Source organism: Delphinapterus leucas, chromosome 4 (assembly GCF_059928025.1).
Source record: "Delphinapterus leucas isolate spDelLeu-1000000601 "Yukka" chromosome 4, BTC_Dleu_Yukka2, whole genome shotgun sequence".
NCBI lineage: Eukaryota > Metazoa > Chordata > Mammalia > Artiodactyla > Monodontidae > Delphinapterus > Delphinapterus leucas.
Window position 1 is genome coordinate 74,209,719 of NC_143132.1, and position 23,497 is coordinate 74,233,215.

Here is a 23,497-nt window from a genome sequence, read left to right on the forward strand (position 1 = left end):
AAATAAATTTGGAAATTACGATGTAATGCTATAATGTCAACTACGTACTATATTAACGTAATTTTTGTCTTACAGATAGTGTGTGTACCATATCAGTGGCGTGTAACTATGCTCATCATTGTTCTTGTCAATGCCTTTGTTTCAATCATGGTAGAGGTAAGCGCTTTACATAATTAAGTGGCTGCCTTGCTGCTTTGCAATTCTTGGTGATTTAATGGTAATGGGGGAAATGGATAGGTAACGTTATGGAAGCCCACAAAGAATTTCCGTTTCATTGCAGTTAAATTCATTTAGCCTTCTCTTCTCAACTTTTCCATGAGCTAATAATAGTCATATTAAGAGATAGGACGGAATTCCCTGATGGTCCAGTGGTTAGGACTCCGTGCCTTCACTTCCGAGGGCGTGGGTTCGATCCCTGGTTGGGGAGCTAAGATCCCGCATGCCATGCGACGTGGTGAAAAAAAGAGAGAGATGATTTAGCTGAAGTCATAGGTGGGAGAAAATAAGCAGTTATAAATAAAAAATTAGTGACTGAGAGAAAGGAGAGAAGATTGGTGCTCAGGTGGCCCATAAACTGGTAAACCAGTGGCCATGAAATCAGAGCACCACCCAAGTCCTGTGATGTACAGTAAAATCTCCCATTTAAGGGAGGAAAGGGAGGGGGCTCTCTCCATGAAGTAGAGTAAATCTTAATCATTAGAGAGTTTATTGAAATTGTAAAATAGTGACCATGATGAACTTCCCCAGTCTCAGCCTGATTGCTGGAACTTCTTCCTTGGTATTTACTTCTAAGTTTCCCTTAGAGGGAAGAGGTCTTAAGTACTCTTTGATCCATTTTATACTGTATAGTTATTCTCCTACTAGGATTCCTTTAGGTCAGCTTCTCTAAAAGGAGATAGTAAGTTCTCACTTGCTGCTTATTAATAAAATTTGGTCTGTTCTCAGAGCTACTGTTATTCACTCTTACAGTAGCAGTATGCCAAATGAAGAAGGAGATACAGTTGTGATTTTTAAGTTAAGGGTTTCATAGAGTAGGCTTCTGAATTAAAATTAGGTAATTTGTGGGAAACATGTATACTTTAAAGATAATGGCTGTAGACTTGGAAATTATGTTTAATTTGATATTTTTCTAAAAGATGACTTGGTATTTAAATTGGGGCCATAGTGGACAGCATGGTTATTACGGTACTGATCTTTTTAGGTTGCCCATTTTAATGTATTTTTGCTGTTTTATGGACAGTAGAAAGCATGTCCAAGATACTGTACTTTAAAAGCTTTCCTTTTTCTATAGTATAAGTTCATCTTTTCACTCAAATGTTATTTAAGATAAAATCTTTTTATAAAACAGAATTTCTAGGGAATCCTTTCTTAATCTCCCTTAATTTATTCTTGCTTACTATCAAAAGAATTATTTTTCATCATATGCATATAGATATAGTTGTATATAGATAGAGATAACTCAATTCACTGTTAAGAAAAATACTTCAGATTATAAGCATTATTTTAATATGGGAAAGCCCTGAGGATTCATATAAAAGCTATACTTTGTAGAAAATTTATCAAGAATTTTATGATGGTTTATATTTGTTACAAAAGTCCTGTTGTTATTCTTTATCCTTTTGCAATATAAACTGAAATCCTCTATATGAAAACCAAATCATGTTTTTCACGAATGTCTCAGCATTGTGTGAGCCTTTTTAAATGTATGCATTAATAAAGAATGACACAGTCATTTTTAATTCTTAACTCGCTGGACTATCTCTCAGAACTTCTTCCTTGACATGGTCCTTTGGAAAGTTGTGTTCAATCGAGACAAACAAGGAGAATATCGCTTCACCACCACACAGCCACCACAGGTTGGAAATCAGCCCTTACTCTCAGTTCTTCACGTCAGTTGTGTGCTCTGCATTGTGTAGGGTGGTGTCCTGTTGTGTGTTGCTCAACCTTCTCCTCTACGCCTGGCGTTTCATTTTTTTGTAAGGAGTCCTAGAAGATTCATGGCAAATATTTGTTACGGTCTTTTTAGGACTTCAGAAATTTCATAAGGCTCTTTTCCATTCCAATCCGTATCTTCTCTGTGTGTGAAGGTCTTGTTCTCAGTGGTAAATTTTTTCATTTCTGTCTGGCTTAAATTTTATGTTTTCGGTTTTTATGAGTCCCATTAGCGGCTAAATGAGATTCATGTAAATAAAGTTATGGAATGGGAATTGTTTCTTCATGGATCAGAGTCCAGAGGTCAAAATTCTGAGGAATTATTTCTGATTTCTTGTCAGTTACTGTGCCTTAATTTTGGGTGACTTTTTGGTTTTCCCCAGCATATGTGTCTCATCATTTAGACACATTTTCAGAGAGATAGTGTTCATTTTTATACAAACCATGGTTTAAGGACTTTTGACTTTCTTTGTGGTGAAAAGAAAAGAGAAGCAGATAAATAAAACCCATTTTTTGGTGTTAGGATGTTGAAATTCTTGATAGAAAATATAGGTTAGTCTTGTTTTTTAAACCAGTACCATTGAATCACAGCTCTGAGCAGCTTTTTGAGTATAGAGAACTTGACAGCATAAAGTTCCACTCCCTCATTGTGCCCATTGCTGTTTGTAGGTGGGCGATATGCTTTATACACATGAGTTCTAAACCTTTCACTCATCCCAAGCCAGAAAGCAGCTTTCCGAATTCAAGAGGATTCCCTGGCGTGGGTCACTCACTTATTTTTAGCCTTCTTTTACCTGAGTAGCTATGTACCTTTGCTTTGGTAGCTATGTACCTTTGCTTTGGTAATTCATCAGGCTTGATGCCTGGTGTAGTAGTATCACAGGATCACTTTATAAGAAGTTCTATAGAGCACCATTTCCTTTTCTAATGCTTGATGATGAGTAAGGATAGTTTTGTAATAATGTGATAAGTCTGGAATCTGCTTTAGTTTCTTTTTCTCAAAGCAGTGTAAGGCACAGTTGTCCCTAGTAAGTATGACCAGAGCTGTATTAGAGAGAGGCTCAAGTCCCTGAGCTACATCTCCTCTGTGTCTTGGTTACCTCACTACATTGCTTCAAAGGGTTAACTTTGGGTCCTATCATCAGTCTTCATATAAAATATTTGTACTGGCAAGGCCTTGGCCAAGGAAAACATTTCCATTGTTTTTAGCTTTTCCAAAGAGATCTCCAACTATTGATCTAAACAGGAAACGCAGGTTCTGAAGAGGAGCTGTACCCTAAGTCAAAAGTGGGTATCATAAAGCTCCTTTAAAACATTTGAATTGGAAAGCCTTCCTCACTTTTCAACCAAAATTAAATGGCAGAAAATTCTATCATTTGCTACATCTTTTTTCTAAAATTGTGTCCTCATTATTTTTAAGAGTTTGTGCCTCTTATGTGAACTTGTGCCTCTTATGTGAGGTTGTACCTCTGAAGTGTTCTGGGGAGAGAGTGGTCTGAGCAGGGAGGCTCCCACCGGCCCCATGTGTTTACCAGTTCTGAGCACCACTGAGTAGACAAGAAGTTTGGCCTTCAGTTTCTAGGGTCATGTTTTAAGAAAGCATTTTTTAAATCATTGGCTTCAGAAAAGAGAGTTCTTATAACCTCTTAGCACAGAATGCTGTGCTTTCATGTTCCAACGCTTCCGTTTGTAGTTTGCTCTCACTGTTCATATTTGTGACCCTTGGAGAGCCCATCAGTCAGTCAGATTACTGTAAGGCTGTAGCTCTCAATTAGGGGTAATCCCCCCATCCTCCCGGGGACACGTGGCAGTATCTGGAGACATTTTTGTTTGTTACAATTGGGGGGTGGTGGGGGTGAGGTTGCTACTAGCATGTGGTGGGTGGAGCCTGAAGACGCTGCTGAGTAAACATCCTACAGCAGCGCCCACGACAGAGACTGTCTGGGCCAACATGTCAGCAGTGCCGAGGCTGAAAAAGCCTGCCATAAGGTGAAAAAGCAAGTAAAGATGAGAGTGACCTGCTACACCTAGGAGCCCATTCTGTGCTCTTTCCTACCAAGAGTCCCATGAGGTCTTCTAAGATCGCAGCTCTCAACCTTCTCTGTTAATGTCGGGGGAAGAACAGCCATGTTTCTTCATTCCTTCCTTACCACATAAACCCAGAGACCATTGAGTAAGTTTCGAAGTTTCACAGCTAAAGACCCTGGACTAGGCTCCAGGTCTTAATGCAGTTGAGTTGTGAAGTCGAGAACCTCACCTAGAAATCTCAAGTAACCACGTCCAAAATATCTGGTGATCTGCAAGGCAGCTATGTAACACCTCCAGAATCCTTCCAATCTTAAGGTGTTTCTAACTTCGTTTTATACATAAAGAAACAGCATTCAGTCAACTGGCCATGGTTATGCAGCTTATGAGTGGCAGAGCTGGGAGTTGAAGCCAAGGTTTCTGATTTCAAGAGGAGTGTTTTTTCCACTGTGCCACACTGTCTCACATTGTGAGGCCACAGAGATGCAAACTAATAGAACAATCAAGTGACAAAATGGAGACAAAGAACAGCTACTGTTTTCAAAACCTACTTTTTATGGTAGATACTGTGAGGCATTTTGTATAAATTCTCTCTAGTTGTTACAACCACCTAAGAGGTTAGGGTAGAGAGACTGAAGATATCCCTGTCTTCACAGATGAGGAAACAGTGTTAGAACTGGAATTGAGGTTCAGTTTTATCTGGGCCCAGGACATAATATTCCTATAACAGAAAGCCTCCATCTGTTCTTTAAAAACGAAATAAACCTTTAGGTGTCATTTTATTTAATAGTAGACATTTTAGATATTATGTTTATTTTGCCCACTGAACATACATACAGCTAATCTAATTTAGATACAGAAAGATTTTTATATAATAGTCATTTATTTCCTACAGTGGTTCTTTTTCTTATTAATGCACAGTGGCCTCAGTAAATGTCCATTGAATCAAATTGAAAACAGGTTAAATAAACCATTTGTAAATAATCAAAGTTAAAACTTTTATGTAACTAATTATTTTTTTTCTGTAGTGATCTTTAGCAGCTCCAGATGTTAATACTTATTCTCTGACAAAAATAGAAAAGAAAAAAAAAAGATTCTTGAGATGCAGTGATTTTCAAGTAAGGATATTCATCACAAATGCCTTGAGCTCCACCTTTGATCTACTGAATGAGAAGTCTTCAGTGGAGGGGCCCATCACCTGTGTTTTTCTGTACAGCTTTACCCGTGTTTGAGATCTGTGCTTCATATTCTCTTTCGAAGAAGCGTTTGTGCCTACCCTGTGTCTGGTAAACTGAGGCTGCTTAGTGGTTAGATGTGGAACTGGAGTCATACCATCATGTATCTTGATAATGCCTGAGAATGTGTCCTGATTATGTTTCCCTTTTGGGGGAAAAATCCAGATGTTAGCTGTAGTCTTTATTGCCACTTAGGATATTATTCGAGTTTATTTAGATAGAATGCTCATTCTGATTGTGTTTGTCTTATATTCAGGATTGGTATGGAAGAAGAGTTTTATGAAAACCACAGCACCATTACGTTTTCCCCATAAGCATGGCTTTATATCTTACATACTGCCTATGAAAACATTTCCTAAAAGACACTGCTAGGAGTTAGCTGGCATTGGGGTTCTGGAATGAACAGCTTGGACTGGTCTAAGAAGCAGGAGAATTTTAGCTGTAGATCTTTTTAAAAGTTCTTTGTGTTTCTTCTGCTGGGCTGTGGTAGCCACTTTGCCTCCTCTGAGGGATACACTTGGTTATTTAACCACTCCTTTCAGGAGCAAATCACAAGATCCAGTTGCTGGGGCTCCTGTGTTCTGCTTCAGAGACTTACCCTAGATGTTTGGCGAGGTCTTGATGCTCATTCTAAGCCCCGTGATGCTTCATCTCTTCCCTCTCCTTGTGCAGTGCTTGCCTTTGTCCTGTTGCCACTGTCTTTTCTCCCTTGATTTAGTTCTATTCTAGCATGCCTGTAGCACTGTTTATTTTCTGTACCAGTGAATTATGTTGTTTAAGGATGTCTGTGGTATGCTTGTGCTTGTAAATGAACAAGCCTATGCTTGCTTATAGTGTATTTTTTGTGTATGCTGTTTGGGGGAGGTGAGGGTACAAGAACAAAATATGAGTCTAATTGTAGTGGAGGGGGAATCCCTAGTGTTCCTTGTGACTGAATTTATTTTTAAAATTATAACAAGTGTATGTTGCTTTTAATAGGGACCTGAGGATTTTTTTTAAAAAAAGCATGCACATTAACGTGAAAAGAATTGTGATTCAACTGTGATTCTGTTTGCAGTGGGTTTCATTTTAATTTTATTGCTTGCCTCATTTTCCACAGGTGGGGAAATGATGGATTTTATTATTTTGTGTGTGTGTGTGTGTGTGTGTGTATGTCTTACATTTGAATACACTTGGCTGTGACTTTCCTTAACTCAGCCTGTTTTGCATTGCTTTCAGCCCAGCTGGCTCATCTGGACAGACAAGGCTTACATGTTTCTGCCTTTTTTTTTTTTAAAGTCAGCATTCACCACTCGCCCTTTTCTGTGATCCTTTAACAATGCTACTTGCTGTAAAATAAAAAGTGACAGCTTTCACATTGATTTAGGAACAATGAATTTTTTTTCCCCTGCAATTAGACGGAAGAATTTAAACACCTCGGGGAAGAGATAGGTCCAAGTAGTGAACTGTCGCCTCAGATTAAATATTAAGGTTTGTCATGTATACACCTATACCGAAAAGGAATTATTTGTTATTTGGATCACCTGAAGAGTCCTATAGCTAACCTCTTCTATATTCTAATGCTAAATGTTTTCTTGTGGACTTCCTTTGAGGTGATGGTAATAACTCTCCTTTTAGCTATGACAATAAAGAGGCCACTAGATGAATAATCCTCAAATCTGTATCCCCACTAACCCACCCCACTTCTAATTTAATATAGCTTACTTGTGACAAACCACAGTTTTTGCCTTTAAATTCTTGGTAATGGTGCAGCTTACACTGTTTTGTCGACAGAGTAAACTAGAAGGCCTTCAAAAGCATGTCGTTATTGCGTATCATGCTCTCTGCCACATGCCCACCCCCAGTTTTGAAGAAGGAGAGAGTAGTAGGTTCCTGGTTGTTGTTTCAGTACGATGAGACCTACCAAGTCAAAGTATGAAAAAGTTTTAAAGAGTTTTCATTTTAAAGTATTTTTGCTATTCTCCATTGGCCAATTTAGAAACCTGTGTTTCAGGATCTGTGTTATAGCAAATTTGCCTTTCTTGATCATGAAGATATTTTGAGAGTTAACATTAGAATGCTTCCGGAATTTTGTGAGATTACAGCTGACCCTTGAATAATGCCAGGATTAGGGTTGCTGACCCTCCCTACAGCCAAGAATCTGCTATGATTTATATAGTTTATAGGCTTTCTGTATACAGGGTTCCTCCATATCTGCAGATTCAACCAACTGTGGATCATGTAGTATTTGCTAAAAAAATCCACATGTAAGTGAACCTGCGCAGTTCAAAACCGGTGTTGCTCAAGGGTCATCTTTACTTCAGTTGAGCTTAGACCTGGTTGTAGCCTAGGTTATATGTTGATGGCAAAACAAAACAACCTGGGATTTAAATTTTGCTTTGTAGAAGAAACATCCAAAATAGTTAAGAATTGACTGTTCTTCAGAGGTGAATATAACTACAGGTCTCAGTATAGTCATTTAGTTTTATTTCATTTATTTCCGGTTCCAATTAAGACGAATTCTGAGGGCCTGTATTGAATTTACATTTTTGTACAATAACCAGGGACTCTGCTTTCTTGTCCTTCAAGAACTATTTATCTAAGATCACATCCAGTGAAAACATTGGGATTGATCCGAAGGAATTCTGTGACAGCAGAGCTTTTTATAATGAAATAATACGAAGAATTAGTACTTGCTTTATAGTTTTCTATGTACCTCTTTCCAGTTGTGGAGCACCAAGGGGAAACCATCATTATAAAATAAAATTGTTTTTATGTTAATGAGAATGTGGTTTTAAAAGAAGTGATTGACATTAAACATGATCTAAGTTCTGATTTTGACCTAACAGTATTTACATAATGCTTTGAAAGGTGATATTAACAGTAGCAGTGGTATCTTTACACTGTTTTCTTTCAAAAATGATCAGGTGGTTAAGTTGCTAGAAGCAGTAGTACCAAAAGATAGTTTAGGATAGAATGAGGGTTTTCATATTAAATATTAAAAATTTTTTCTCTGAATAGTTCGAAGTTATTCTTAATACATCAGATGTTTTATGTTATGGAATCAGACTCCAGGTATACAAGTTATTTTTAAAATGTATCTGCATACAGGAGGAAGTAGGAACATAGAACTAAATAAAATGAAGTATAAATTACATGGATACTTTAGAAATATAATCTTAAAAAAATAATGTTCCTAAATAATGGAAAGCTGACTTTTTTTTAAGCGTGGATTTTTTTTTTCTTTCCTTCATGTATTTGTTGTGCCCAGAAGTAATTTTCTCTTATTTTTCTGTGCTGATGAACTGTGCTTTAACAAACTGGTTAAAAACAACAGCTCTTAATCTACTGGGTGTTCCTCTTTTTCCTTATTTTCTTAGGAGTCAGTGGATTGGTGGGGGAAATGCTGCTTGTCCTGGGCCCTGAACTGTAGGAAGAAGATGCCAAAGGCCAAGTACATGTATCTGGCCCAGGAGCTCTTGGTTGACCCGGAATGGCCACCAAAACCTCAAACAACAACAGAAGCGAAAGCTTTAGTAAAGGAGAATGGATCATGTCAGATCATCACCATAACATAGCAGTGAATCGGTCTCAGTGGTATTCTAGTAGCAGTATTGAGGAGAATGTAAATGTAGGACTTAATCTGATCCTGTGCGTCAGAATGGCACCCTTTCAATTTATGTCCCTGCCAATATAGTAGCTGATTTGAGGGTTTTTTTAAAACAAAACAAACAAAAAGAGATTAGCCTGTCAGTTAAATTAATAATCAAACTTCAAAGTCCTATACCTTCATTCAGTAACTCTAAATATTATATATATTTCCAGAACTTGCTTGATTGTTATCCTCAGTGATACTCTTTATAGGGTACAGAAAAAAGTTGGTATCTGGAAGGTGTTTAGATATTAGCTTCTAAGACTTTAGTTTATGCCTTTAAATTTATTTTCACAGCCCCCTTATTAGGAAAAGTCATAATTTATATACAGGCCCTAAATTTGTGGTTGATAAATAAAATGGGTGTTAATTAGCCTCCAGTGAAAATAGGTACAAAGCCTGTTTTTATTTGATTTCAGTATTTCTCCCAAAGAAAACTTAGTGTGCATACCACCAGTTCCCTTTAATAGCATAGGGTTAGGAGTGAGTTTTACGGTGTTGCAACTCAGGTAATTTCCATTTATGGTTTTATATTTTCTGTCCAAACTGCCTGGGTTTTATTTTTTCTAATCAGCAAGGTGCTTCACTGCCTTCTTGAGATGTCCCTCAAAGCTATTAAATAGATCTTGTGCTACGTCTGGTGTCAGTAGTATAATTTGCTTTAGTTAAATGTTGTTGAAGCCTTTTCAGTAGGAAAAAAGCTGATTTCTTTTGGCAGTAGATGTAGATCTATCTTTCTAATATCTCTTCATACCTATTTTTTTCCTCTCAGGCTTTATATTATTTTAAATGTCTTTTTATTTTCCTCTACGTCTTTAATTACCTAAAGACATAGGATAATAGTTTTCTGTTTTTTAGTTTTATGAGTTAGAATTTTATCTCCTAAAATTTTAAAGGTTTGATGTATGTCTCTCCTGTTAATAATGAGGCTTAAAAAAATGAGTGGTTTTGAATGACTGCTATTTTTTCAAAGCTGTATGAACCTGGCGAGTTTGTTTTATGCCATTAGGTGGCGCCAGAGGTCAGAGTTTACCTATTTTGGATTGGGTGTTTACGAATGAGCATATTTGGTTGTGGAAATTTCTGGGAGAAAAAAAAAATGAAATAAAGTTAAAAAGAAAAGTCATTCATTGAGCCAAAAGAAATGTGGAAGATATTTTTCACCTTTCTGTTTTGCCTGGTTAATGTTTAAATTCTAAACAAAATTAAGGTAATTTAAAAATGCCTTTATAGGTAAGATCCAGCAGTTTGGCAAAGACCAAAGTTCTGATAAACAAGAAAACTGATACTGCTGTAAAGTGGACACTAAACTACTAAGACTGTGTGATCTTATCCTGTGCTCTTCCTTGACCGATAGCATGCTTGTGCTTTCTACTTCTAGCTGATCATTATTTTCCTGATACATATTTACCAATTTGATCAAATGTTACCCAGAACCATAAAACCAAATGGTTCTCATTTTTTATGCTGCAGAGACCTGATGATTTTTGGTTAACTGTAGAAAAATGTATGTTACACTCAGGATCCCTGTTAACTGCTGTGGCCACTGGTGATTCTTACAAAAATGTAATCAGTTTTCCATCAAAAAAGTATGATACTATATTAATACACATTAGATGATAAGAACAATTGTCCCATGAATGATTCTATGAAGCTATGCATCTTAGACCTCTTGAGCTGTGATTAGCACTGTTTTTATAGTTACTTACTCTCTTTATCATTTTATAATTTCCACATTCAGTTCACTTCCAATACATACGAGTGATAGTCTTCAGTGATCTCCCACAATTGTAAATTTTATTCTTTGATTTAAATACTGAAGCATATAATTAAAGTAATTGCGAAGTAGCAGCTTAAAAATCCAACTATCAGATTGGATTTAACATCTTTAAGAGCATGATCATAAAGAGCTATATTTTTGACAACCTTCCCCCTTTTCTAACATTTAGATTTTATAAGGGTTTTATATCACATCTGTCCATATTGTTTTCAAAGGAATGAGGTTTTTAGGTAGGTGGACAAAGCATTTGTAGGAGGTTAGATTTGAACATAGACAAGGTGGGTTGTTCAGGTTGAAATGGATGGCTTCCAGAATGTGATTTGAAGAACGCCTGTGAGTCCAGGTGTGGGTCTTACTTAGTGCCATAGATAGACGAGTCCTCTCTCTGTAGGTCACCATTACGTAGTAATTTTGATTCTGAATTTCACATTAAATTATTTGAGTGTATACAGATCTAAATTTTAAAATCTGTACATATATTATTTTGACGTATTAAGATGAATAAATATTGCTGATTTAAATTTTATTTATGCACATACCTAAAGGACAGAAATGTCCAGGAAAGTAATTGTTAAATAATATGTAACTTTTTAACTTTTTAAATAAATAACAAGATTTTTAATGTGTGTCTCCCTCAGGGTTGTTTAAAGGTTTTTTTCCTCCCTCAGATATAAATAGTGGTAACTATATGTTTTGTATCTTCTAGCACCAACTGCTGTAAAGCAATGCTGCAAATAATGCTTGAATAAAAGTGGCTAAGCCAACAACAAAGTAAAACCTTTTTATATTAGTTTTATAATCCCTACATTCGAAAGCTTTCCAAATCGTACTTGCATTTAAATAAAACTGTTGCAGTTTTTACTATTCATTTTGTTTCCCATGTTTATGAAACTACTGCACAGTTTCAAAGGCATGGAAAATTATATCAGTGTTTATGTACTCTGTTCCCCCAAACGGCTATGGATCCAATGTCCAGAGAAGAGCAAAATTCCAGCTTTAGAAAACATTCTAAGATTTCGTGCATGCAGTTTTGACATATCTGAAAATACGCTTTTTGTATATTTATGGTGGGAGGTGGTTGGGAACTTTTAACAAAATGTTAATTTTTGTACAGTCTGTAGGCATTTACACATATTTTTAATGTATTAAGATTTGGTAATTATGTGCACATTAAATTAATAAAATAATTACTTCCTGTTACGATTTGTGAGTTCCCTAAGACTTTGGATTTTTTTAAGTAACTTTATATCAGAAATGATACTGCATCTTTATATTTTTTAAATAGTATTGCTGCTCAAGAATGGTACCCTGATGTCAAAAAGGCATACATTCAGAATTGTACATTCAGCACTGTAGATAACCTTATGAAAAATTTTTGATTGAAGCTGTTCAAAATAAAGATTTGAATAATATATATAACATTTCTTTTTTTCTGTGTCTTTATACACGTTTGTTTGCTCTTTAGTTGCATGAATACTGCCCAGATACTCTGGATTTATTTTCCTGCTTAATACTTCCCCCATTTCTCTCTTTTTTTTTTAACTTTGAGTTTTTGAAGAAAATAATGCAACTTGCCACACACCACGTCATGTCTGTGACCGGCCCATGGAAACCCATCAGTCAGATACAGTGTAGAGCCAAATGTTAAGCATCAGGAGGTCTGAGGGAAATGGTGAAATAGAAGACTAGGGACTTAGAATTTATTAGTAGTTGGGAAGATCAGACGGAAAGCTAATGCCATGTAAGCCATGGTAAGTTTGAGGGGAAGCGGCATCCATGGATGCAAAAAGAGCGCTCCATGGTACAGGAGACCTTGGAGCTAACTACCGGCCATAGGAATCCCAGAGAGGGCAGGATGTGCTGGGCCTTGTGCTTGGGTAGGAGGGCTTTCCTTGTGTCACAGGTTCTGCAGGAGCCATGTGTCCTCTGCTGTGGGCCATGTGGATGGTTGGCTGGTGTGAGACCTACTTTGAGCCCAAGTTCCTTCCATTCTCTGTGGGTTGTGTAGCAAATGATCGTGTCCCTGGCACCACAGCCTGCAGGTCGCAGTACAGTTCTGCATGTCTCTCCTTCCTTTTCCCCCTCCATCACTGCCAGGTGCTTTACTCTGGGTATATACTGCAGGGAAGGACAGAGGGAGTTCTAGGAGTTTGAATGAGATTGTCCCCGTACCAAGTTGGGGTTGTGGTTACTCTACAAGTACAGAGAGATCGCTGCTGTGCCCTGGCCTTGGAGTCTCTCCCACGGAGGAAGAAAAGCATATCTCATTCGGTAGATACCTGGTTTTGAATGGCCAAACCCTGTAAGCCAGGGTTCTGTGACTGATACAGAAGCTGCCACTTAGGACAGCAGATTCCTGACTTGTTTCATGGATTCCAAAATCCAAAGGACTTGAAACACGGGTGCCGTCATTACTTCAGTGCTCAAAGTACTTCTCAGTACCTCATCAATTTGCTCATTGCATCAACTCTGCTCCTCCACTGTCTGCAACTTCTGTGCCCAGTGTTCCCTTCTTGGCCCATCATAATGTCCTCTCTTCAAAATAAAACTTGGAGGTAATTCTCACGGGAGATCTTCCTGGGGAAATGGGCTAAAGAAGCTTCACCCGAATTTGACTCGAAGTCGTACTCTGATTATCCCACAGTACCTTTTCCCGGGCCTCTGTCATGCTGGCTTGTGGCATTTGATGGGCAAGGGGCCTTTCACTTGGTCTGCCCGTGTGACTGACTGACTCACTGGTCACCAGGGGAGCTGTTCCAGGCTCTGGAGCCGCTTCCCTTGATTTAAGCGGAAAGACGGCTCAGTGGCTTTCCCTGTGTTTTAGGACTGCATATGCTTAGAAGATCATTTCAGTCCCTTCAGCATTTAATGGGCTTCGACTGCATTTGGCTACACTAAAGGCTGAATAGATTTCAGTTCCTTTTCTATAACACCTGACAATGTCGATTTGGGGGACTTTTTTCCCAACGATAAAATAATTTAAGAACCACTTCTGTTGTACCACTGGACTCAGATTCCAGAGGTTAATGTTTATTCTTTTGCAATTCAAGCATTGACTTTTCCCAGTATTTTAAAATACCTATATTCCTACCTTTTTTCTTAAATAATGCCATTTTCCCTTCCAAATCACTTTATATTTGCATGAAAAAAATTTTAATAGTGACATTAAGCACATTTGATAAAATTTCAAAGCTCACAGAAAGGTATATAAGGAAGTCACCTTTTTCCTGGTTTCTCCCCTGAAGGGGGAATACTAAAGTTTCTTGGGTGTATTGTTCTAGAAAAAATATATATGCTCATATGTTTTTAAAAATCCTACACACATAGAACCCCATGTTATATGCTATGCTGCCCTTGTTTTATGTCATTCAGTGTATTTTAGAAAGTTATGTCAGGGACTTCCCTGGTGGTACAGTGGTTAAGAATCCGCCTGCCAATGCAGGGGACGCGGTTTCGAGCCCTGGTCCGGGAAGATCCCACATGCCGCGGAGCAAATAGGCCCGTGCACCACAACTACTGAGCCTGCGCTCTAGAGCCCACGAGCCACAACTACTGAGCCCGTGTGCCACAACTACTGAAACCCGCGTGCCTAGAGCCCGTGCTCCACAACAAGAGAAGCCACTGCAATGAGAAGCCCGCGCACCGCAACGAAGAGTAGCCCCCGCTCGCCGCAACTAAAGCCCACGCGCACCAACAAAGACCCAACGCGGCCAAAAATAATTTTTAAAAGGTATGTCAGTACTTGCAGCTCAAATCCATTCTTTTCAAAGTCTGCAAGGCATCCTATTGCATGGATATACTATAATTTAAACGACTACTTCCCTATTGATGGTCATTTAGATTTTCTTTTTTTTCTATTAAAATCCTGCAAATAAATTTTTGTGTACATGTCTTAATGAGCATTCCCATAGGACATATTTTTAGCAGTGGAACTGCTGGACAAAGAATATGTATGTTTAAAATTTGGTTGATACTACTAAATTTTCCTCCCCAAAGTTTGCTACCATTTATATTCCCACCAATGTAGTGTAAGAATATCTACTTCTTCACACTTCATAAAACACTGGACGTTTTCAGGCTTTACATTTCAGTGTGGTGTTGGTATAGGGGTTATCAAATAGCCCAGAAACAGACCCACACAACATTCATCAGATGTTGATTTATGACAGTGCTGACGTTGTAGCTCTAAGAAGGGATATACATATATAGGACAGCTGGTTGTCCTAATGGAAAAAAATAAAATTGTACTTACATCATACACAAAAATCACTTCTAGACAGATTAAAGACCTAAAGGCGAAGGACAAAATTCTAAAATGTAATAATAAGGTGTTATAGGAGAATATTTTTTTGGCTTGAGAGGAGAGGAGGAATTATTTTAATAGACATAAAAAACAAATCTTAAAGATTAATAACTGCCTATATCAAGACTTCTGTCCATCAAAAGACAGAAAGCAGGTGGAAAGGCAAAGCACAAACTAGATGAAGATATCTGCAACACCTACAGTTGACAAAGGATTAGTATCCTGAATACATAAATAATGCCTACAATTCAGTTTTTTAAAGACACAATCATACATACTTTGCATATAGAAAAATGGTCAAAAGAACCCAAATTTCTCAGAAGATGAGGCACAACTGTCCCTTAAAAATATGAAAAGATGCTCAAGTTCATAATTCAATAGGGAAATGAAAATACCATACCGAGACAATTATTTCATACGAATGGCAAAAATTAAATTTAAAAATTCAATTCCAAGGCATGGGTGGAGATGTACAGGAACTGTCATACACAGTAGGTGGCAGCATATATTGGCACAACTACTTCGCAAAGCAGTTTGACATCCCTATGTTCAATTGAACATGTGGACACCCTTCAACCCAGCAAGGCCATTATGGAACATATTTGAGAATGGTTTTAGCTTTACTACTCCTAAAACGAAAAAAAAAAAAAAAAAAGAGTAGGGCACTTGAGAATGTCCTTAGCCTTATTCCTAAAAGGGGGGAGAGGGGAACTGGAGTAGAACTGGAGCGAAACGGCAGAAAAAGGAACACCCAAAGGAAGTGTAGCCCAACCAGGGGTGTGGTTGCTGCAGTGGCCCAGCTGTGTCACTACTGGACACACATCACAGAGTCATATTGTGCCTCTGGGGAGAAACTGCTCTCCCTCCTGCTCTTATCATTCGGCTTTGGCCATAGGACTCGGGTGATATATGGTCTCTTTCTCAAAGTTTGAAGATATTCGTCATTAAAAACCAGAATATGCCCTCTGAGATAGGGTCCTTAACATGACTTTTATTCTGGGAAAGCCTTTATCCTCAGGATGCAAGGATACTTCCCTCTTCCTCTGGAATGTGCCAGGTCACATGCAAAGCTCTAAGCCTTTCAGTTGCTTTGGGGTGCAGCACCGTTTCAGGTAAGGCCAAATATTTTAAAAATTAGTATGGGCAACTGGAGGGCTCGGTTAGTCTGTACGGATAAGAAATAAAATTCAGTACAAGAAGCAATTCGTTTAAAATTACATTGTTTTGGCAGGTTAGTATTACTGTATTTCACAGATAATTCAGTGCCACGAGTACTAATTTTTATTTAAGCATCTTAGAAGTGATAGCTCCTTATTTATGGCTCAATCAGAGATACTACTCTCAAATTCTAGCTCTGTGACCCTGGTTAAGTTACTTAACCTTTCTGTGCCTTAGTTGCATCATCCTTTAATTGGGGATAATATTAGTACCTAACTCATAGGGTTATTGTAAGGATTAAGTGAATTAATTTAAATAAAGTCCTGAGAACAATGCGTGGCGTAAAGTGATAGGTACCATTACCTACTATTACCTACTTTTCTCAGTGTGGTTCACCATGATGGGGTGGTCCTGTTTTAGAGTAAGTTGGCACTGAAGATACAGCATGATTGTGATAAAAGGAATCAGGTGATGGTTGCCGCTGTTTTAACAGACTTTGCTGTTCCCTTCAGGGCTGTAGGTCATAGCCACCCCAGGCTAAGTCATGAAGTCAGGAGCAGGGCTATGTTCACAATGCACACTGCTCTGTGATGTCTGTGAGCTTGACTGTGAGAAAGATTATTTTAATTAGTTCTATGTAAAGATTTAAAGGTGTTGACTTTTCCATAGCTTGAAACTGCTTTCATTTCAACGATTCGAACTAAGAGTGGAAAATCAGTAAAACGAACGAGGCCTCGTAGTGTAGAATGAACGTCTTTTCACCACCCAGGAAAATCAGCACTCCTAAGAGGGAGACTTAACTTGTACCTGGGTAACATTCAAAGTCAGTGATAATCCTGGCGAAAGGATCATGCAGGGTTACAAGACTGAAATTCGAGCGTTTGTCCTTTGTGTGTTGCCCACAGATCTGCCGCGGTCGCCTTTCCAGACATGCTGAGGAGCGCTCTGCTGTGCGCCGCGCTCGGGCTCCTGCGCGCCCAGCCCTTCCCCTGCCCACCCACCTGCAGGTGCATTTTCCGCGACGCCGCGCAGTGCTCGCAGGGTAGCGTGGCGCGCATCGCGGCGCTCGGCTTGCCCACCAACCTTACGCACATCCTGCTTTTCCGAATGGGCCCCGGCGCCTTGCTGAACAGCAGCTTCAGTGGCATGACCGTCCTGCAGCGCCTAATGCTGTCCGACAGCCAAGTTTCGGCCATTGCTCCCGGCACTTTCAACGACCTGATAAAACTTAAAACCCTGAGGTTATCGCACAACAAGATCACTCATCTTCCAGGCGCGCTGTTGGATAAGCTGGTGCTCTTGGAACAGTTGTTTCTGGACGGCAATGAACTAAAGAGCCTTGACCAAAACATGTTTCAGAAACTGGTTAACCTGCAGGAGCTCTTTTTGAACCAAAACCAACTCGCTTTCCTCCCTGCTAGCCTCTTCACACACCTGGGGAACCTGAAATTGTTGGATTTATCGGGAAATAATTTGACCCACCTGCCCGAGGGATTGTTTGGGGTCCAGGTTAAGCTTGAGAAGCTTCTGCTCCACTCGAACCAGCTCGTGTCTCTGGATTCGGGGCTGTTGGATAGCCTGCGCGCCCTGATGGAGCTGCAGCTCGACAGAAATCACATCCGTTCCGTCGCACCCGGCGCCTTCGACCGTCTGCGAAGCCTGAGCTCTTTGACTCTTTCCAGAAACCGCCTCGAGTTTCTGCCCTCTGCCCTCTTCCTTCACTCGCACAATTTGACCTTCCTGACCCTGTTCGAGAACCCGCTGGAGGAACTCCCCGAGGTGCTCTTCGGGGTGATGGGCGGCCTGCGGGAGCTGTGGCTGAACGCCACCCAGCTGCGCACCCTGCCTGCCGCCGCCTTACGCAACCTGAGCGGCCTGCGGGTCCTGGGGGTGACGCTGAGCCCGCGGCTGAGCGCGCTCCCGGAGGACGCCTTTCGGGGCCTCGGCGAGCTGCGGGTGCTCGCCCTGCGCTCCACCGGCCTGGTTTCCCTCCCCGCCGGCTTGCTCCGCGGCCTCGGCGGGCTGCGCCACTTGTCGCTGCGCCGCAACCGGCTGCGGACCCTGCCCCGCGAGCTCTTCCGCAACCTCAGCAGCCTGGAGGAGGTCCAGCTTGACCACAACCAGCTGGAGACACTGCCCGGAGACGTATTTGAGGCTCTGCCCCGGCTGGCGAAGGTCCTGCTGGGGCACAATCCCTGGCGCTGCGACTGTGGCCTAGGGCCGTTCCTGGCGTGGCTGCGGCGGCACGCGGGCCTCGTGGGTCGAGCCGAGGCCCCGCTGTGTCACGGCCCCGGGCCGCACGCCGGCCTGCCGCTCTGGGCCCTGCCCCTCGGCGACCCCGGCTGCCCGCGCCCCGGGAGCCCGCCTTCCCGCCGCCTCGCCCTCGGCTCTTCCGAAGGCCCCCAGCAGCCCACCCTGCCCGCCGCCCCTGCCCGCGCTTCCTTGGGACCCAGGCGCTCCGAGTCCTGGGCGTGGGCCCGGCCGGTGGCCGAAGGCAAAAGTCAGGACCAGAACCTGTTCTGGGGTCTCTATTTTCTGCTTTTAGCTGCTCAGGCCATAATAACCGGGATCATAGTGTTTGCGATGATTCGACTCGGCAGGCTCTTTCGGAAATTAATCAGAGAGAGAGCTCTGGTTTGAGGCAATGGTAAAACCTTGCAATTAATTAAAAGGTGACCAGGGTATTGTCAGACGTGGCTCTGGAGAGAGTCCCGACGGGTTGCCGCTGTCTTCCTCTCCCTGCTTCCTCTTCTTCTTCTCCCATCTCCCTCCCTCCCTCCCTCTCTCCCTCCCTCCCTCTCTCCCTCTCTTCCTCCCTTCCTCTCTCCCTCTCTCCCTCTCTCTTCCCCTTTCAGTCTCACCTCCCATTCCCGCCCCGCCCCGTACCATTTACAGTCAGAAATTGTGGCTGCCTGCTGTGCCTTTGTCTCCTTCTCCTTCGTGTGCATCAGGGGGCGCGGGCTGTGAAGGCCCCTCCCAGTGCCCGCCGTGCCGGCAGGAGGGAGGGTTCTCTCCACTGTTTTCAGAGGGAAGGTGCAAAGGAGGCAGCCAGCTTCAGTCCAGGGCCCGCCTCCCGCACCTGGCAGGTGTCTGGTAAATGTTTGTGAAATGAATGAATAACATGAATACAGGGGAATCCAGTGATAATGGCTTTTCCTAGCGGAGAAGATGGAGTGCTCGCTTTATCTACTTTTATTTGAAAAGCAGAATTCTTCCAGTTCTTGGACTTCCCTGGTGGCGCGGTGGTTAAGAATCCGCCTGCCAATGCAGGTTACACGGGTTCAAGCCCTGGTCTGGGAAGATCCCACATGCCGCGGAGCACCTAAGCCCGTGAGCCACAACTACTGAGCCTGCGCTCTAGAGCCCGTGAGCCACAACTACTGTAGTCCGCGCGCCTAGAGCCTGTGCTCCACAACAAGAGAAGCCACCACAATGAGAAGCCCGCGCACGGCAAGGACGAGTAGCCCCCGCTCGCCACAACTAGAGAAAACCCGCACGCAGCAACGAAGACCAAACACAGCCAAAAATAAATAAATAAACAAATTTATCTTAAAAACAAAAGAACTTTTCAAAACAAAAAAAATAATTTTTCCAGTTCTTTTTCTGTCCTGTTTCTTCTCACTTTATGTATGTCTGACCTGTGGGGTTTGGGGGAGAGCGCTGAACTCCATCCACACAAAAGCATATTTTCAGAGCAGGTCCGCTGTGTGATAGGCTGAGAGAGAAAACCCAGCCTTCCCTCTGGGAGCTCGGTGCCCAGCGCAGAGCCCTTACAGCAGGGTCCGGGCTGAGCGCCGAGGAGCGGGGGAGGGGCGGGCACGAGAGCAGGTGGGACGGGGGTTAGGGGAGGAGCGGGGGTGTTCGGGGGGGTCTAAGTGTGGGGCTGGGAGCGCCCACTGTCCACGGATGCGTGCCCGTGAAGGGCTGCTCTGCTTGTTCACGGGGCCTGTGAGTTACTAGTTGCTTCCTACAGGGGTGAAGACTGTCATTTTGCCACTGGGTTGGTTTTCATTTCCTGAAACTAAACGCTACCTCATTTCACAAGCCTTTACGGAGCACCTGACAGTGACAGGTGTTCATGAATGTAATGATAAGCTTGGGTTTTAGTTTATTATGCTCGGATCACGTTCTCATTTATTCCAGTTGAAGGCAGTAAAACTCTTGCTGCTTTCATTGGGTGTCTGCTTGTGAGAAGCAGTGGTTAAAACGCAGCCTGGAGAGTCGGAAGGGTTCAGATCCCACCTCCACCTACTAACTCCATAGGACTGTGGGCAAGGCACCTGAATTCTCAAAGCCTTTGTTTCCTCATCCCTGGAAAGGTATAAATAGTACGTGCCCCTTAGCGTTGTTGTGAGAACTAAAGGCAATAGCCCTGCATACAGTAAATGCTCAGTAAATGGTAGCTCTTATTATTAAAGGGCAAGCAATTATTACTGCTGTCATCATTTCCAAAGAAGAGCTTTGAGCTGTTCCCCCACCCCCGCCCCGTGTATATAAAGATGAGAGCAAACATCCTCAAACTGGAGATAACATTCAAGTTAGTCTTCACTTGTGGGTGGTCTCAGCCCTGTGTGGTCAGTCTCTGTGCTCAGGGTCCAGAGAAATAGGTCCTCCAACAACCACTGGATGTGGAGCAGAAAGAGCTGGGTTCCTGGCATTGTAGGTGCACTTCTCTTTCAAGGCCAAGTTCACATGTCTCCTCCTGGTGAAGTCTTCCCTGACTGTCCTAGCAGATTAAAGCATTCCCTTCTGTGTGCCCCCCTCTCAGGCTATCTGGCACTAGGCACCCTCCCACTCCAACTGGTTCTGCTCACCCTTCACTCTAGGGGTTGTGTGTGTGTTTATGTGCCTCCTTGGCTTATTTATTTACATTGCTCCAAATTTTGAAACTACCTACAGCATAAAACTCATCCACTGCATATAGTATTCTTCAACTGTTTTTTCTGGGCTAACACATTTTTGAGATTTATCCACATGAAGCATTTGGCTCTAGTTCATTCATTTTAGTAGCTACATAATATTCTATTGAATGAATATACCACAGTTTATCTGTTCTCTTGTTGATGGACATTTACTTCCAGTGTTTTTTCTTTTCTTTTTATGGCCCATTACTCTACATCCTTACCACCTCTTGATAATGTCAGAATTTTAAATTTTTGTCAATCTGATATGTAGGAAATTGTATTTCATTGTTGTTTTATCTTATATTTCCCTGATAACTAGTGAAGTTGAACTTATTTTTAAATGTCTATTGAATGTTCAGATTTATTCTTAGAATTATCTGTGCATATCTGTCAACCAACTTATAATGGGGCATGTTGTCTTTTTGGTATTGATTTCTAGGAACTCTTTACATATCCTGGACACTAATCTTCTGTAAATTATATGCTTTGCAGGTATCTTTTTTCTGTTCTTATTTCACTTTATTCATACTATCTTTTGGGGAGCAGAAACTTTAATTTTAATTTAGTCAAGTTTAGCAATAAAACTTTATAGTTTGGGCTTTTGAAAAAAAACCCTTGTCTTAAGAAGATCTTCCTGGGGCTTCCCTGGTGGCGCAGTGGTTAAGAATCCTGCTGCTAGTGCAGGGGACCCGGGTTCGAGCCCTTGTCTGGAAAGATCCCACGTGCCAAGGAGCAACTAAGCCCGGGTGCCAGAGCTACGGAGCCTGCACTCTAGAGCCTGCGAGCCACAACTACTGAAACCCGCAAGACTAGAGCCCATGCTCCACAACAAGAGAAGCCACCGCAATGAGAATTGAGATGCCTTCACACCTCAAGGAAGAGTAGCCCCTGCTCGCTGCAGCTAGAGAAAGCCTGTGCGCGGCAATGAAGACCCAACGCAGCCAAAAATAAATAAATAAAATGGATCAATTTATATATAAAAAAAGAAAATCTTCCTACTCTCAAGCCATGAAATTACTCTCCTTTATTTTCTTCTAAAAGTTGTAAAGTTTTTCACATTTAGATCTTTAGTCCACATGGAATTTATTTTAGTATACGGTGAGATGTAGGGAGCCGACTGTATTTTTTGCAAACATACATCCTATTGTCCCAGACCATTAATCACACAGTCCATTCTCTCCCCGCTGGTTTGCAAAGCTGTCATTTATCAAGTTTCCTTATATGCATGGGTTGGTCTCTGGGTCCTGTAGCCTAAACCATTGGCCTATTTATCTAGTCTTATACTCACTGTCTTCATTATTGTAGCTTTGATAATTCTCGGTAGAGTCACCACTCCACCTTGTTTTCCTTCAGAAAAGTTTCATCTCTTCTGGGCCCTTGGCAGTTCTATGCATATTTTAAGGTCAGCATGTCAAGCTCCACTGAGAAACCCTGCTGGAATTCTGATAGGCAACTGGCATCCCCCAGATCGAGTGTTCAAGAGAGAGATATCAAGACAGAAGCCAGTGTCTTCTATAGCTTAGCCTTGCTAGTCGCATTTCATCAGCTCCTCAGTATCCTACTGGTATACGCAGGTCAGCCTCGTCAACGTGCGAGCGCACCAGCTGGAGTGAGAACATCCGGAGGCAGGGATCACTGGGGCCATGCTGGAGCCTGGCTACCATGGGTGTGTAAGTTTGTGTGGTTTACTCTTAACTACTGATTTAATTTCAATGGTCATAAATCTGTTCAATTTTCTATTTCCTCACTTTTGTTACATTATATATATTTTTTGTTTGTTTGTGTTTTGCGGTACGCGGGCCTCTCACTGTTGTGGCCTCTCCCGCTGCGGAGCACAGGCTCCGGACGCGCAGGCTCAGCGGCCATGGGTCACAGGCCCAGCCGCTCCGCGGCATGTGGGATCCTCCCAGACCGGGGCACGAACCCGTGTCCCCTGCATCGGCAGGCGGACTCTCAACCACTGCGCCACCAGGGAAGCCCACATTATATATTTTTAAGGAAATTGTTCATTTTGTCCCCACATTTTCAAATTTGTTAGCCTAACATTTTCCATAATATTTAATTTCTCTGTTGTATCTGTTGTTGTCATCCCCCTTTTATTCATCCTTAATACTGTTTATATCCATCTTTTTTTTCTATATAAACTTCACGAGTGTTTTTTCTATTTTCCTACTTTTACTGAGAACAAACTTGGGGTTTTGCTGCTCCTCTGTACTGTATCATTGTTTTCTATTTCATTTATTGTCGGCTTTATTATTTCCTTCCTCCATTTCCTTTGAGTCTATTTAGTTGTTTTTCTCTACATGACTTCTTAGGTCAAATACTTAGCCCATTAATTTTCACTCTTTCTTCTTTATCGGGGTGTAAATTTCCCTTAAGGACTGTGTCGAGGTTGATGACTTTTATGTTCTCTTACTATAATTAACATTTTGGTGGTTGTTGAAAATGAATAAAAAGGAGTTGATGTTATCGTTTCTTGGGAAATATTGCTTACTATAGTGTCAAGTAGTACATTGTAACTACATTTCC

At 41.4% G+C, this 23,497-nt stretch overlaps 2 protein-coding genes across 11 annotated transcripts in view; both read left to right on the top strand.

The window, feature by feature from the left end:
• ATP13A3 (ATPase 13A3) overlaps window positions 1–9,457 on the top strand; it is a 79,666-nt gene extending 70,209 nt beyond the window's left edge. For 6 of the 10 annotated variants that reach the window (XM_022569259.3, XM_022569318.3, XM_022569304.3 and 3 more), the window contains 3 exons: window positions 76–156; window positions 1,767–1,856; window positions 8,552–9,457. In XM_022569259.3, coding sequence (XP_022424967.2) covers window positions 76–156; window positions 1,767–1,856; window positions 8,552–8,749 — 369 coding nt within the window. In that variant the 3' untranslated portion in view covers window positions 8,750–9,457. Of the gene's footprint in view, window positions 1–75; window positions 157–1,766; window positions 1,857–8,551 lie in introns of those variants that run through there. The other 4 variants (XR_002643949.3, XM_022569298.3, XM_089910662.1 and 1 more) reach the window with 4 other exon arrangements.
• A 2,661-nt stretch (window positions 9,458–12,118) lies between these two features.
• Window positions 12,119–19,831, top strand: GP5 (glycoprotein V platelet). Its single transcript, XM_089910666.1, has one exon. The coding sequence runs from the start codon at window positions 16,995–16,997 to the stop codon at window positions 18,702–18,704; it is 1,710 nt and encodes a 569-aa protein (XP_089766792.1). The 5' UTR covers window positions 12,119–16,994; the 3' UTR covers window positions 18,705–19,831.
• Window positions 19,832–23,497: the final 3,666 nt, after the last annotated feature.